We start from the raw sequence: 14,776 nt of genomic DNA, 5'->3' as shown, positions 1-14,776 counted from the left end.
TTGGCTTGGTTACTAAGAAATAACCTGTGATTAATGGGAACTTGGGAAATATTTTAATAGGACATCTAGAAACTAGGGGATATATTTTTTTAAAAAAAATCTTTATAGAACATTTTGAGGTTTGATTGTGCTAAGATTGTTTGGTCACATACCTGGTAATGTAATCAACTACAATATATAAACCTGTGATTGTAAACAATAAAGAAGAGAGAGAAACATGCAATGCTGATACTTTAAGAAGTGTAATAGATTTATTTCCTTCGCCGACGCTATCTATCCCTCGGGTATCCCTTGACTCGCTGGAGCTGGACTCCGGCAGCTGGATGTGGCCCTATGAAGGCGCCTGGGAGACAGAGCTTCGCACTTGACCCTGTCTGCTGTCTCTGGCGGGCATCAAAGACCACATGCCCTAGCCGGGTGCCTGCTGGTTTTGGGAGGCGTAGACATCTGGCGATAGTTCTGGCAGGCTGGGGGGATGGTATCGGGTGGTACACCCAGGCTTGGCTGCCTGTTCGCTGCGAGGAGGTTAGCAGGTCATTGTAGGCCCCCTGAGCCTTGGCAGAGCAGGAGTTGTGACTGGGTGGGACAGAAGTCCATGGTATGTGCTGCCCTGCATCCTCCTTTCGAGGAACTGTCTCAGATATAAATGACTTTTGGGTCTGACGTGGGCCCAAAACTTGGACAGAGTCAGTTCCTAGAGGGTTCTTGTGGAGGCCAGGGTTTGGGATAAGGCCTGAGTTGTTATGGAGGCCTCGTCTCTTGGATAAGCCAGAGTCTTGAGTAAGGGCTGGACCCTTATGGGGGCCAGGATCTCGATTAATTCCTGAGTCCTCGTGGAAGTTAGGGTCATGGGTATGTTCTGAGCTCCTGTAAATTCCAGCATCTTGGGTAAGGCCAGGATTCTTATGGAGGTCAGAATCTTGAGTAAGGCCTTGGCTCCTGCAGACTCCAGAAGCTTGGGTCAGGCCTGGATTCTTGTAGTCTCCGGAGTCTCGGGTAAGGCTTGAGCCCTTATGGAGGCGAGCGGTTTGCACAGGACCTGGGCTCTTATGGAGATCAGACTCCTGGCAAAGGACTGAGCTCTTGTTGACTGCAGAGTCTTGGGCATGGCATGGACTCTTCTGTGGCCAAGAATCTTGGGTAATGACTGGATTCTTCTGAAGGTCAGAGTCTTGGGAAAGGCTTGGATTCTTGCAGAGGTAAGGGTCTTTGGTAAGGCCTCGAAGTTCGTGGAGGCCTGGATCTTGAGCAAGGCCTGGGTTCTTGGGGAGGCCTGTGTCTCCGGTAAGGCCTGGGGTCCTTTGGAGGACAGAGCATTGGTTGAGACCTAGACTCTCATGAAGTTCTGGGGGTTGGGGCTGGTTTGGGGTTTGGGAAGTAGTGGATAACTGGGGAGGGATGGGGCCCTGGGGAGAGAGGACAGACTGAGGAGACTTGGAGGTTGGGGGAAAGGTGGGGGTTTGTATTAAGGCGGAGGGCTTCTGGTGGTTGCTGTGTTGATGAAGGACAAAGGATCTGGGAAAACAAGAGGCAGAGAAAGAGTGCATGGTGGAGGCATGGTGCATGGTGAGCTCTGGGCACTGGTCGGAGAATGGAAGCAAGGTTGAGAAGGTGCAGCATCCTTGGAGTACACCAGGAATTTGGGGTAGACTGGAGTCTGGGGATCCGTGTTTCTCTTCTCAGACTGGCAAGGGTGGGAGCTACAGTGAGTGAAGGTCTTGGACTGTACAAATTTGTCTTTGGCATCATTTGGGATCTTCCATTCCATAGTCCCCAACTCCACGTAACCCAGTATGGACCCTGTGGAGGGCTTGGCACTGTCCCCACTACATTGCTTCAGTGTTTGCTCAGCTGTACCAGAGCTCACCAGACCATGCCCCTCTTGGGGCCTGGAGAGGGTACCCAAGTCATTTCTGGAGTACCCAGAGTTCTGAGGGGGACACACATGGAATAAGTTCTGCTTTATGCTGCGGGCATAGTAGACCACATGGCCAGAGGAGAGGCCTTGGTCGAAGGTAGACAAGGTAGAGAGAATAGAATCTAGGATGGGGGTACGGGTGGTGGAAGGGACTGGAGGGGTCGTCAGGGCCATGACCAGTGCTGGGACAGAGGTTGTGGCAGAGATCGGGACAGGGGCTGGTGTAGGGGCTAGGGCAGGAGTAGTAGCAGGGGCAGAAGTTGGGGGAGGGACCAGAGTGTTGGCATGGGTATAGGTCAGATGAGCATGGGTCAGGGTGCAGAGAGAAGTGTGGCCCAGGAATTGGGCTGAGGCATGTGAGGGGGCCTGGGCTTGGGCCTGGGCTGGGGTATGGGCTGAGGTATGCTCCGGGCCATGGACCTGGGCAGGGCTGTGCTCAGGGGTGAGGGCTGGTGAGGGGGTCTGGGCCTGGGGGGTAGTGTGCTCAGGGAGGTGGAGTGTGGAGCAAGTCTGGGCCTGAGGTGGGGCGTGCACAGAGGGGTGCTTGTAGGAGAAGGTCTGGGCCTTGGCAGGAGAATGTGCAGGGAGCTGAACTGGGGGGCAGGTCTGGGCCCGGGCTGGGGCCTGGGCTGAGTCATAGTCTGGGGTCTTAGTCTTGCTCTCTTGGGGCAGGCAGAGTGGAACCACGTCCACCTTGCTTATCCTGCGGAGCTTGGAAGATGTCTCTCACCTGGAGTTAAAGGTGGCTTTGGACTTTAAGGCTGTGAACGGAGGGGCCTCCCCAGCTCCCACTACCCCCTCCTTCCACAGTCCCCGTGGAGCCTCCGTGGAAGCCCGAGCCCGTCCACACTGCGGCGGCATCCAGCAGCACTTAGAAGCCGTCTCATCATCTGTTTCTGGTATCCAGGATTCAAGGTGGTTTGGGTGCCTGTGCAGGAAGCTCGGGCGATGGTGGAAGCGGGGAGAAACTCTTGAACACAGGTTCTTGGGATCCACGGAGCAGCACATGCGATGGCTGCCTCCACAGCTGGCTTGCTTGTCTGCAGGGAAAGGCGAGATGGGACAGGGCCTGGGTTCCTGAGGGGCTGAGAATCAAGGCAGGGATAGAAGAAAGGGGACAGGCCCACATCCCCTGAGGCCACACTGGCGCCCACTTACCTTTGGGGAAAATACGGTTGAAACCTGCCCGCAAGAATCTCTTCAGATGCATCCAGAGCTGAGGGAAGCAAGGGAGCGTGGAGTTCGGGATCAGGGTGAGCCCTGAAATCCAACCCTTGTCCGGCCACACTGCAGCAGCCATCCCATCTCAGCCCCTTCAAGACCCCAGGGCTCCCCCAACCACACTGCCCAGATCCTGCCCTCACCAGAGTCACCACGTTGATCCACACATTGAGCAAGATGATGCTGACCAGGATCAGAAGAATTGAGTCTCCTAGGTCTTGGCATTTCCTGGGTGTGGTGCCAGAGCACGCCTCGGCTAGGTAATGGGTTTGCTCAGCCATGGCCGGGGGTCCCAGGACTGCCTGGGTCCGCTGGCCTCCATATATGTATACTGGGAGACAGACTGGGTCATAATGGGGCAGGTGGTGGCGTCACAGTGAGGGAGGGGGACGAAAAGGAGGGCCAGGCGTGGCATTCCATGGTTCCCCGGGTGAGGTAAGCTGAGCCTGGACAGCCAAACAGGGCCCGGAGGCCGGCACACCTCCCCTCGAGGTGTCAAACATTCGCTCACCGCCCACTGACTCACTTGTTCAAATGTCACATTCCATCTCTTGGCCCCTCCTGAGACTAGAAAGACCTTGGCCTCAGAGCCCTGCGGAAGGCCTGGCTGGAGTCCAGAGCCTCAGCCTTCTTCATGCCCTTCACTGGCTGTGGAGCTGGACCTGCCCAGATGTGGAACCTCCCAGTTTGGAAGCAGCTTCTTGTTTGAGGCTCTTTGGGGACAGGGACAGCTGAGACACAGAGGAGGTGCCCAGAGACCAGTGGTGTGGAGACTGCAGCTGCAGATCTACTTAGTGCATGGTATCGGACCAGGAGGGGCCTGCTGGCAGGACTGTGGCCACTAAACCAAGGGGACCCTCAGGCCCAGAAGGGGACACTGGCTTCTTATTGCAGGAAGCCAAAGGCAGGGACCCAAGCTGGCAGAAGGAGTGGCGCTTCCAAGCCACAGACCGCCAATGTTTTCTGGACCATGGCGCTCTTTATTCCTCTCTCCATGCCCTGCCGCTCCCCACCCGCCCCCATTAGCTGCTGGCCAGTTCATTTTCCCAGCCTGGCTTCCGTGCAGAGAGGGCCTCGAGGCCGAGGTGGAAGGTAGCAGCGAGTTGGCCCGCGCTTGGCTTCCCGCACTTGCCGCTTCAACTCCAGGCTGTCATACACCTGGTAGTTGGCATTTCCCCCTGGGTTCCGGCTGAGTGGCATGAAGGTGGGCGGGGGTGGAGGGTGTTCGGTAGCCTGGACGTCGGGCAGAGTCTGGGAGGGGCGGAGGAGCAGCGCTGAGCTGGAATCCGAGGCCCGCTGGTAGAGGCCTCGGCCAGCACCGTGAGGGAGGCGGAGGCGGCCAGAGGGTGCCGCACAGGCAGCATCTCTGCCCATTCGGCCGCCCAGCGCCGCACCTCGTGGGGATCCCGGGAGTAGTTCAAGTGTCCCGTGGAGTGGCGCGGGCTGTGGTTGGGCTGGCTGTGAGCACAGCTGTGGAGGCTCCGCCCGTGGGCCGGTGGGGAGTTGCGCTGCCAGGCTTCGGGCCGGTAGCCCTGAGGCACCAGAGCTGATGGAGGCTCAGAGCCCTCCAGACCACGCCGCCGCTGATCCCAGGAGTCATACGGGAGATGGCCCCCTGAGGGGTAAGTTCTGTGCCCCCCAGGGACCCACGAGCTGTTAGGGGGCAGCCGTCGGGTAAGTGGTGGAGACGAGGTCCACTGGTCAGCATCCACATTGCCCCAGATGCGGGATGGCGAGCAAGGGGCCCCGAAGGACTGCAGCCCTAGCTCAGACTTGGCCTCCACACGCTTGGGCATGCGGTGCAGCTCGGGCGACAGGTAGAGACAGGCTGGTGGCTGGATGGCCAGGATCCCACCCTGTCGACCCCAGAGGCCCACGTTGGAGGGCAGACCCATCTGCCGGTAGAGCCCTCCCCAGCACCCCCACGGGTACTTGGGTTGTGGGAAGGAAAGCTGGTCCTCCTCCTCCAGGTAGGAGTCCGGGTCCTCCCAGCTAAAGGAGGGCATCGGAGGCAGCTGTGACATCCCGTGGAGGCGATGCGGCCTACGGAAGCCTGAGCAGCTGGAGGGGAATTTTCTAAATTCTTGGGCCTCCCCTGGTGGCTTCAGGGGTGGCGGCTGCAGCTGCGGCTACGGTTGCGGAGATGGTGGTAGGAGGACGAGGAGTAGCAAGTGGACCGGGCCATTCTCACTTCCACAGGGTCCAGGGTGCAGTGCATGTGGATGTCTTGGGCCTTGGCTGGAGGATGTTTGGAGGAACTTTCACAAGCCTGTGAGATTTCATCTGTGGGAGTCGAGAGTCCGTGAGGGCAGGGCAACTGTCAGAAGATTTCAGGGTTGGGAACCTGGGAGCCTGGGTTTCTAGGGCCCTGGGAATGGCGAGGCGGGGTGCCTCCTAGCTGTCTTCTGTAGTTACTTTTCTGAATAATACAATACATGGTCTTGTCTAAGGCATTCTGGAGCCCATGCCATATCTGGGGTGGGGTGGGGTGGGGTGGGTGAAAATGAAGGCCAGGCTCTCTACCCTCACCACCACTCCCAGCCAAGACCGTTCCTGCAGACGGAGGTGCAGGCTGCAGCTGGTTCCCACCCTCAGCCATCTTCACCCCTACTGGTGATCCCCAACCATCGCTGACCATAGTTGCCATGCTGATCCCAATGCTGACAAGAATGACAATGCCCAGCAACAGGAGTAGGAAGTCCTCCGCATTCTGGGTACTTTCTTGGTATTGATGGCAGCACCCCAGGTTGTCATACCAGAGCTGCTGTTCCATGGTGGGCGGGTCCTAGGGCCGCCTGAGCCGTGGGACGCCCCACCCCCCCAACCCCACCGGCCCTGACCCACACTGCACTCATGCCAGGACCTGGGGACACCCCCCAACAGGTGAGGGACCATGGTCATAATGAGGCACATTGCAGGGAGTCACAATGCGGAGTTGTCCAATCTTTCATCCACTCAGCTGGTCCTTTAGGTGGCCGTCTCTGCCCTCGGCTCCCACTACATGGAGCCTAGTCCCCAGAGTTCAGTCTGTCCTTCTGTCTCCATGGGGCCTTGCTTAACTTGATTTGCAAGCAGGGTTGCTACAGATGAGAGACAGTCTTCATAGTGACTGGATCATGCATATAGGATTTCCTCCATTTCATTGTTCAAGACATTAGGACCGCTTACGTAGCCTGTTGGGCTTCTTAGAACTAGCCTGCAGTTCTTAAAAAGTTTCAAGGGAAGCCAGAAATCCAAATTGCTCTGTGAAATATCCACATTTTAAAAGTAGCAAACCAATTCAAATTTTAAACTCTGCTGGCCAACAACATGGGCCACACAAAACACACCAGGTTGTAACCTCTGACGTATACTGTATAATGCTTTTGTTCTCATCTTCTCATATGATCCTCAGACTAGGGGGCAGATACTATTATTCGCTTCATTTTACAGATGGAGAAACTGAGGCACAGAGCAGTTTAGTAGCTTGTCCGAAGTTTGAGCATCAAAGCTGGAACTTGAGGTTTTTACAGTGTGCTTTTTTATCCTCATTACAAATGCATCCTTTTAGAAAGAACCTTTTCTTATCCTAAAGATAATACATATTACAAAATACAATAAAGTACAGAAAGGTCAAAACAAAGAAAAAACGACCACTAGTCCCAACATGCCCACATAAGCACTATTACTTAGTGTATTTCCTTACAGAAAACATAATTTCCCTCTTCATTCAATCAGAGGTACCGGCTGTATAGGTTAGGATCTGTGCTCGGTGCTGGGGATATTACAGTGAACAGCCATAGTTCCTGCCCTCAGAAGGCTTACAATCTAGTTCTTGTTCTTTGTTCCATTCATTGCCAACCTAGATGTGAATATCCAATGGGGCTTCTTCAAGAAGCAAAAGAGTAAATAAGCAGATAGTGCATGTCAGGTGGGCCCAAGGCCCCCAGCTGCCCAGTCCCACTTGGGCTTCCTCCCTAGAAACGAAATGAGGAGAGGATTGGACTCCTAGTGAAGGAGTTAAGATGCAGAAAGGGATAGGACTTGAGAGTACTATCAAACTCTCAACTCAAGTGGCCGAGGTCCTCGGTCTTGGCCCTCTCGTCCTCAAGGAAAGGGGTCGGGAGGGGGCAAGTGGTACGTGGCATCCAGAAAGATGACGAGGGTCCACAGGAAGAGGCGGTCCACCACCATGGCCACAAACTGCCAGTCCTCCTTCAACTGGGGGTAGGAAGATTAAACTGTTCCTGGGCTCCAGACAACCAGGGAAGGCGGCCTCAAGGCCCTGTACCGCACCCAGGTCCTCATACCACAGCTTTGAGACAAGGGCGGGCCCGCAGAATAGCAGAGAGCGAAACTGCAGGCGACGGATGTGAGTAAAGAACAAGTGGGAAGCCAGGGGGCGGGACCAAGTGAGGCAAACTTCCAATCAGAAAAATAATCGAGTTCTGGGGGCGGAGCCTAAGTTTGCCGGTGGAGCCAAGGCCACCCAGGCCTTGCCTTAACCCACCCTCTTTGGAGTCACAGCTTCGTGGTCCTCCTGTTCCCGCAGCTGTTGAGCGGTGTAGCTGATTGAAGAAACGACCTCCCGTAGGTCGGGAGGCAGGCACACAGCCCGGCTTGGACCATCGATAAATGGCCGCAGGTCCGGGGCAGACAGTTCAGGCTGGAACGTGGAAGAGGCGAGTCTGTTTGGCCACGACCGGGGCACAAAGACGGCCTGCGTGGGTGCTCTAGGCCCCGCCCCAGCTCCCTCCTCCAACGCCCATCCAGGTTTCAAAACGTGAGAGAGCCCTTCAGGTTCTCTTCAGCAGCGGCGACCTCTCTAGCCTTCCGCAATTCCTCCTATTCCCTTACGCTTTAGTTCCCACCTCCCCGCAAAGTGGGCAACAGAAGGGGTACTACAACTCCCATGATGCTCGACCACGACATCCTCTGAGAGCTTAGGACGCCTGCCTCCGCACAGTCTTCTGGGAACTGTAGTTCTCCCTCTCCCTTCTACGTGGGCCGTGGGGAGTAGATACTACCTGTTGGGTTTGGGGAAGAGAAAATCATGTGGTGGCTTGCGGATGAAATATTCATCTGTTCCCCGACCCCAGCCACTTCCTGGAGAATCCCTGAGAGGTATAGGAGGTGGCTCCGGTATCTGGTCTCTCTCAGGTTTGGGTCTCTTCAGACCCAGATACGGAGGGAGTTTGTGGATAAAGATCTGCTGAGTAGAAGAAGAGCCGTCTTGGAGGGGGCTCTTATGCTTTCAGACCAGAAGGGAAGCCGCCAACCACCCCCACGGCACGTGCCCATTCCTGCGCATGCGTGCATGCATCCCACAGATGAAATGCAACTACACAGCCCAAGAGTCCTTAAGGGGGTTAGGAGGCATCCTGACTGGAAAGAAAAGTTCTGAGGGCTTCCACCCTGATAGTACCTAACCCTGAGAATGCTTCCTTGGGACCCACGAAGGAGAGAAGTATTGATGAAGAGAGTCTGGGATCTACGCAATGTTAATGATGGGAGGATAAAATTAATTGGGCAACATTTCAACACCCAAAGACCTTGGCACTTTGACACTCTACCAGGAGTTGTAGTTCTCCCTCAGGTCTGTGAAAGGGAAGGTTGAAAGTTGGTGGGAGTGAGGAGCGATACCTGGACAAAAAGCCAAATACTAGGATTGAGAGTTAACACAGGTTGGAGAGGAGATCTTCTTACCTGACGGACCCAAAGGGGCATTTGGTGGGTGTGGGGTGAGCGATGGTGCAGGTTGAGGACTACGATGTTAAGGATGACTGAGAAGGTGACGAGGACCATGGTAAACATGAGGTATTTGATAATGACGGGGACAGACAGGGAGGTCTCAGGCACTTTGTCTGCCAGCAGCAGCAGGAACACAGTAAGGGTCAGCAGGGCAAAGATCGAGAGCCCCATCTGCTCTACTTGGGGGACAGAGGGGAAGGCGGAAGGATTAGGCTTTGCCAGAAAGCAATCTCCCTGGCATAATCAGTGACCGTGTTTCCAGCCCACTCAAGGACAGGCTTTTGGAAGGGCCAACTGCATGCAAATAACTCCTACATTTATACCTCCAACCTGGACTGATTCCCCTAAATTCCACACTTGTATCCACCTGCCTACTTAACCTCTCCATTTGGGTGTCCAATAGACACCTCGACCTTAACATGTCCAAAACTTAATTCCCTCACCACCGACTCCCCACACAGTCTTCCTCAGGTCATAAATGACAACTCGATCTTTCCTGTGGCTCAGGCCAAATCCCTTGGAGTCATTCTCAGCTCTCCTCTCTCTCATCCCATATCCAATCCATACCAAACCCTATTGGCTCTACCTTCAACATATATCCTGAAACTGATGACTTATCCCATCTACCACTACCATCCTGGTACAAGCCACCATTACCTCAGATCTGAGTTATTACAAAGGCCTCCTCTTTGCTTCATCCTTTGTCCCCCCTGCTGACTGTTCTCAACAGAGCAGCCACATTGATCCCGTTAAAATGTAAATCAGATCAACCAAGAGCCCCAAACACAGCCCAGAATGGGGGAGGCAAGTTTGCATACATCTGGTCGTGACCCAAGAGACCAGATGAGGAAAACTGAAGCCTGGGCTCTTTCTCACAGTCTGGGGAAATCAGGCATTGGGTGTCCATCCCTACATCTTACCTCCTCCCCAGAGGGTGGCTTCTGAGCCACCCTAAAAAGAATTAAGTTCTCTGCGCTCTGGGGGAGCTTTAAGATGCTGGGCGTGGGTGACAGGGAAAGGAAAATTGCTCTAAACTCTAAAGCACTGCTCTCCAATAGCATTTTTCATGATGATGGAAATGTTCTAAATCTGTGCCGTCCAATGCAGTAGCCACTAGCTCCATGTGGCTACTGAGCACTTAGAAGATCATGGCACTGAGGAAGAGAATTTCTTTTTTTTTTCTGGCCAAGCCATGAAGCTTGCGGGGTCTGAATTCCCCGACCAGGGATTGAACCACCGCCACATCAGTGAAAGCGCCAAGTCCCAACAACTGGACTGCCAGGGAACAGAATTGGATGTCAGGGAAATTCTGTTCCCTGAGGAAGAGAATTTTTAACTTTTTAACTTAATTTTTAATAGAATTAATTTTCCTTAACTTTAAGTAATTTACATTCTAATAGGCCTTTGGCTAGTGGCTACTGTAATTGACAGTGCAGCTCTAGGGCCTTGGGGATAACGGATTTAGCTAGACAGCGATGGAGGGAAAGCAGGGATAGTTTAGGTCCTCATCAGGCCCTGTGGGATGGGGCTGGGTTGGATGTCCTCAAAAGTCCACAGAACACTTCTCTTGTCTCTTTATTCCTCATGCTTATCTGTCCCCTCTTTTTCTAAGTTTCTCATCACACACTGATATCCCCACTCCTTGATGGTCTCTGGTGAGTTGTTGGATGTTGGAAGCCATCCTGGAGCCATTGCACCATGACAAAGTCATGAAGCAACGGAAGGCGAAACTGCAAGGCAGCGCCGTGCCAGGAAGGTGGACTACAGCTCTGTTGTTATGTTTTATGATAATAAGTTTAAATATAGGGGCAATTTTGGGGGGATGTTGCTCCACGTGAAAGAAAAATTCCTCTAGGACTCCCCCTCCTGAAACTACCACAGAATGGGAAGTACCCACTAAAGACCCAGGGAAATGGGTAAAGAATTAAGAGCCTGGAACTAAAGGGATATTTTTTTTATGAAAAACACCCTCTAGTATGGAGTTATGGCCATGGGCTGGAGTTCCTGATCACATAGGAAATTTATGGTTCTATTATAAAGGAAGATTAATTCTAGAAAAGCAAATGCCTAGAGCAGAATTAGTTGCTAGGATAGGGAGAAAGCACTGTCTCAGTTGAAGGAAACAACGAGAAAGGGCATGCAGGGTACATTGTAAATATTTTCGTGGAACCATTGTAAAAGGTTGCCCATGCAAGAAGAGAAATAGGAACAAGTAGCTTCAACTTTTACAACTAAAATAATCATATAACTGCTTGGCTTGGTTACTAAGAAATAACCTGTGATTAATGGGAACTTGGGAAATATTTTAATAGGACATCTAGAAACTAGGGGATATATTTTTTAAAAAAAAATCTTTATAGAACATTTTGAGGTTTGATTGTGCTAAGATTGTTTGGTCACATACCTGGTAATGTAATCAACTACAATATATAAACCTGTGATTGTAAACAATAAAGAAGAGAGAGAAACATGCAATGCTGATACTTTAAGAAGTGTAATAGATTTATTTCCTTCGCCGACGCTATCTATCCCTCGGGTATCCCTTGACTCGCTGGAGCTGGACTCCGGCAGCTGGATGTGGCCCTATGAAGGCGCCTGGGAGACAGAGCTTCGCACTTGACCCTGTCTGCTGTCTCTGGCGGGCATCAAAGACCACATGCCCTAGCCGGGTGCCTGCTGGTTTTGGGAGGCGTAGACATCTGGCGATAGTTCTGGCAGGCTGGGGGGATGGTATCGGGTGGTACACCCAGGCTTGGCTGCCTGTTCGCTGCGAGGAGGTTAGCAGGTCATTGTAGGCCCCCTGAGCCTTGGCAGAGCAGGAGTTGTGACTGGGTGGGACAGAAGTCCATGGTATGTGCTGCCCTGCATCCTCCTTTCGAGGAACTGTCTCAGATATAAATGACTTTTGGGTCTGACGTGGGCCCAAAACTTGGACAGAGTCAGTTCCTAGAGGGTTCTTGTGGAGGCCAGGGTTTGGGATAAGGCCTGAGTTGTTATGGAGGCCTCGTCTCTTGGATAAGCCAGAGTCTTGAGTAAGGGCTGGACCCTTATGGGGGCCAGGATCTCGATTAATTCCTGAGTCCTCGTGGAAGTTAGGGTCATGGGTATGTTCTGAGCTCCTGTAAATTCCAGCATCTTGGGTAAGGCCAGGATTCTTATGGAGGTCAGAATCTTGAGTAAGGCCTTGGCTCCTGCAGACTCCAGAAGCTTGGGTCAGGCCTGGATTCTTGTAGTCTCCGGAGTCTCGGGTAAGGCTTGAGCCCTTATGGAGGCGAGCGGTTTGCACAGGACCTGGGCTCTTATGGAGATCAGACTCCTGGCAAAGGACTGAGCTCTTGTTGACTGCAGAGTCTTGGGCATGGCATGGACTCTTCTGTGGCCAAGAATCTTGGGTAATGACTGGATTCTTCTGAAGGTCAGAGTCTTGGGAAAGGCTTGGATTCTTGCAGAGGTAAGGGTCTTTGGTAAGGCCTCGAAGTTCGTGGAGGCCTGGATCTTGAGCAAGGCCTGGGTTCTTGGGGAGGCCTGTGTCTCCGGTAAGGCCTGGGGTCCTTTGGAGGACAGAGCATTGGTTGAGACCTAGACTCTCATGAAGTTCTGGGGGTTGGGGCTGGTTTGGGGTTTGGGAAGTAGTGGATAACTGGGGAGGGATGGGGCCCTGGGGAGAGAGGACAGACTGAGGAGACTTGGAGGTTGGGGGAAAGGTGGGGGTTTGTATTAAGGCGGAGGGCTTCTGGTGGTTGCTGTGTTGATGAAGGACAAAGGATCTGGGAAAACAAGAGGCAGAGAAAGAGTGCATGGTGGAGGCATGGTGCATGGTGAGCTCTGGGCACTGGTCGGAGAATGGAAGCAAGGTTGAGAAGGTGCAGCATCCTTGGAGTACACCAGGAATTTGGGGTAGACTGGAGTCTGGGGATCCGTGTTTCTCTTCTCAGACTGGCAAGGGTGGGAGCTACAGTGAGTGAAGGTCTTGGACTGTACAAATTTGTCTTTGGCATCATTTGGGATCTTCCATTCCATAGTCCCCAACTCCACGTAACCCAGTATGGACCCTGTGGAGGGCTTGGCACTGTCCCCACTACATTGCTTCAGTGTTTGCTCAGCTGTACCAGAGCTCACCAGACCATGCCCCTCTTGGGGCCTGGAGAGGGTACCCAAGTCATTTCTGGAGTACCCAGAGTTCTGAGGGGGACACACATGGAATAAGTTCTGCTTTATGCTGCGGGCATAGTAGACCACATGGCCAGAGGAGAGGCCTTGGTCGAAGGTAGACAAGGTAGAGAGAATAGAATCTAGGATGGGGGTACGGGTGGTGGAAGGGACTGGAGGGGTCGTCAGGGCCATGACCAGTGCTGGGACAGAGGTTGTGGCAGAGATCGGGACAGGGGCTGGTGTAGGGGCTAGGGCAGGAGTAGTAGCAGGGGCAGAAGTTGGGGGAGGGACCAGAGTGTTGGCATGGGTATAGGTCAGATGAGCATGGGTCAGGGTGCAGAGAGAAGTGTGGCCCAGGAATTGGGCTGAGGCATGTGAGGGGGCCTGGGCTTGGGCCTGGGCTGGGGTATGGGCTGAGGTATGCTCCGGGCCATGGACCTGGGCAGGGCTGTGCTCAGGGGTGAGGGCTGGTGAGGGGGTCTGGGCCTGGGGGGTAGTGTGCTCAGGGAGGTGGAGTGTGGAGCAAGTCTGGGCCTGAGGTGGGGCGTGCACAGAGGGGTGCTTGTAGGAGAAGGTCTGGGCCTTGGCAGGAGAATGTGCAGGGAGCTGAACTGGGGGGCAGGTCTGGGCCCGGGCTGGGGCCTGGGCTGAGTCATAGTCTGGGGTCTTAGTCTTGCTCTCTTGGGGCAGGCAGAGTGGAACCACGTCCACCTTGCTTATCCTGCGGAGCTTGGAAGATGTCTCTCACCTGGAGTTAAAGGTGGCTTTGGACTTTAAGGCTGTGAACGGAGGGGCCTCCCCAGCTCCCACTACCCCCTCCTTCCACAGTCCCCGTGGAGCCTCCGTGGAAGCCCGAGCCCGTCCACACTGCGGCGGCATCCAGCAGCACTTAGAAGCCGTCTCATCATCTGTTTCTGGTATCCAGGATTCAAGGTGGTTTGGGTGCCTGTGCAGGAAGCTCGGGCGATGGTGGAAGCGGGGAGAAACTCTTGAACACAGGTTCTTGGGATCCACGGAGCAGCACATGCGATGGCTGCCTCCACAGCTGGCTTGCTTGTCTGCAGGGAAAGGCGAGATGGGACAGGGCCTGGGTTCCTGAGGGGCTGAGAATCAAGGCAGGGATAGAAGAAAGGGGACAGGCCCACATCCCCTGAGGCCACACTGGCGCCCACTTACCTTTGGGGAAAATACGGTTGAAACCTGCCCGCAAGAATCTCTTCAGATGCATCCAGAGCTGAGGGAAGCAAGGGAGCGTGGAGTTCGGGATCAGGGTGAGCCCTGAAATCCAACCCTTGTCCGGCCACACTGCAGCAGCCATCCCATCTCAGCCCCTTCAAGACCCCAGGGCTCCCCCAACCACACTGCCCAGATCCTGCCCTCACCAGAGTCACCACGTTGATCCACACATTGAGCAAGATGATGCTGACCAGGATCAGAAGAATTGAGTCTCCTAGGTCTTGGCATTTCCTGGGTGTGGTGCCAGAGCACGCCTCGGCTAGGTAATGGGTTTGCTCAGCCATGGCCGGGGGTCCCAGGACTGCCTGGGTCCGCTGGCCTCCATATATGTATACTGGGAGACAGACTGGGTCATAATGGGGCAGGTGGTGGCGTCACAGTGAGGGAGGGGGACGAAAAGGAGGGCCAGGCGTGGCATTCCATGGTTCCCCGGGTGAGGTAAGCTGAGCCTGGACAGCCAAACAGGGCCCGGAGGCCGGCACACCTCCCCTCGAGGTGTCAAACATTCACTCACCGCCC

The 14,776-nt window shown here is 54.1% G+C and overlaps 3 protein-coding genes and 1 pseudogene across 4 annotated transcripts; all 4 read right to left on the bottom strand.

The window, feature by feature from the left end:
• Positions 1-184: 184 nt before the first annotated feature.
• LOC308609879 (uncharacterized protein) lies at positions 185-4,147 on the bottom strand. Its single transcript, XM_081259159.1, has 4 exons — positions 3,283-4,147; positions 3,077-3,134; positions 2,649-2,958; positions 185-1,299 (listed from the first exon to the last, which is right to left on the bottom strand). Exons 1-4 carry the CDS (start codon positions 3,418-3,420, stop codon positions 270-272), a joined length of 1,536 nt encoding a protein of 511 aa, XP_081115285.1. The 5' UTR covers positions 3,421-4,147; the 3' UTR covers positions 185-269.
• LOC308609873 (uncharacterized protein SPEM2-like) lies at positions 3,762-5,915 on the bottom strand (annotated as a pseudogene). The gene is made up of 4 exons: positions 5,775-5,915; positions 5,555-5,612; positions 4,153-5,422; positions 3,762-3,852 (listed from the first exon to the last, which is right to left on the bottom strand). The product of its transcript is annotated as an uncharacterized protein SPEM2-like (transcript).
• Positions 5,916-7,225: 1,310 nt separating this feature from the next.
• On the bottom strand, positions 7,226-9,454 carry LOC308609883 (acetylcholine receptor subunit beta-like; the record flags this gene model as incomplete). Its single annotated transcript, XM_081259163.1, has 4 exons — positions 8,825-9,454; positions 8,146-8,327; positions 7,644-7,806; positions 7,226-7,339 (listed from the first exon to the last, which is right to left on the bottom strand). Exons 1-4 carry the CDS (start codon positions 9,038-9,040, stop codon positions 7,226-7,228), a joined length of 675 nt encoding a protein of 224 aa, XP_081115289.1. The 5' UTR covers positions 9,041-9,454.
• Positions 9,455-9,882: 428 nt separating this feature from the next.
• On the bottom strand, positions 9,883-14,749 carry LOC308609880 (uncharacterized protein). Its single transcript, XM_081259160.1, has 4 exons — positions 14,404-14,749; positions 14,198-14,255; positions 13,770-14,079; positions 9,883-12,420 (listed from the first exon to the last, which is right to left on the bottom strand). Exons 1-4 carry the CDS (start codon positions 14,539-14,541, stop codon positions 11,391-11,393), a joined length of 1,536 nt encoding a protein of 511 aa, XP_081115286.1. The 5' UTR covers positions 14,542-14,749; the 3' UTR covers positions 9,883-11,390.
• Positions 14,750-14,776: the final 27 nt, after the last annotated feature.

The sequence above is a fragment of the Mesoplodon bidens genome (assembly GCF_964165515.1).
Source record: "Mesoplodon bidens genome assembly, contig: HAP1_SCAFFOLD_1413, whole genome shotgun sequence".
Lineage (NCBI taxonomy): Eukaryota > Metazoa > Chordata > Mammalia > Artiodactyla > Ziphiidae > Mesoplodon > Mesoplodon bidens.
Note: the sequence above shows the minus strand (reverse complement) of the source record. Positions and strands in the feature narration are given on the sequence as shown.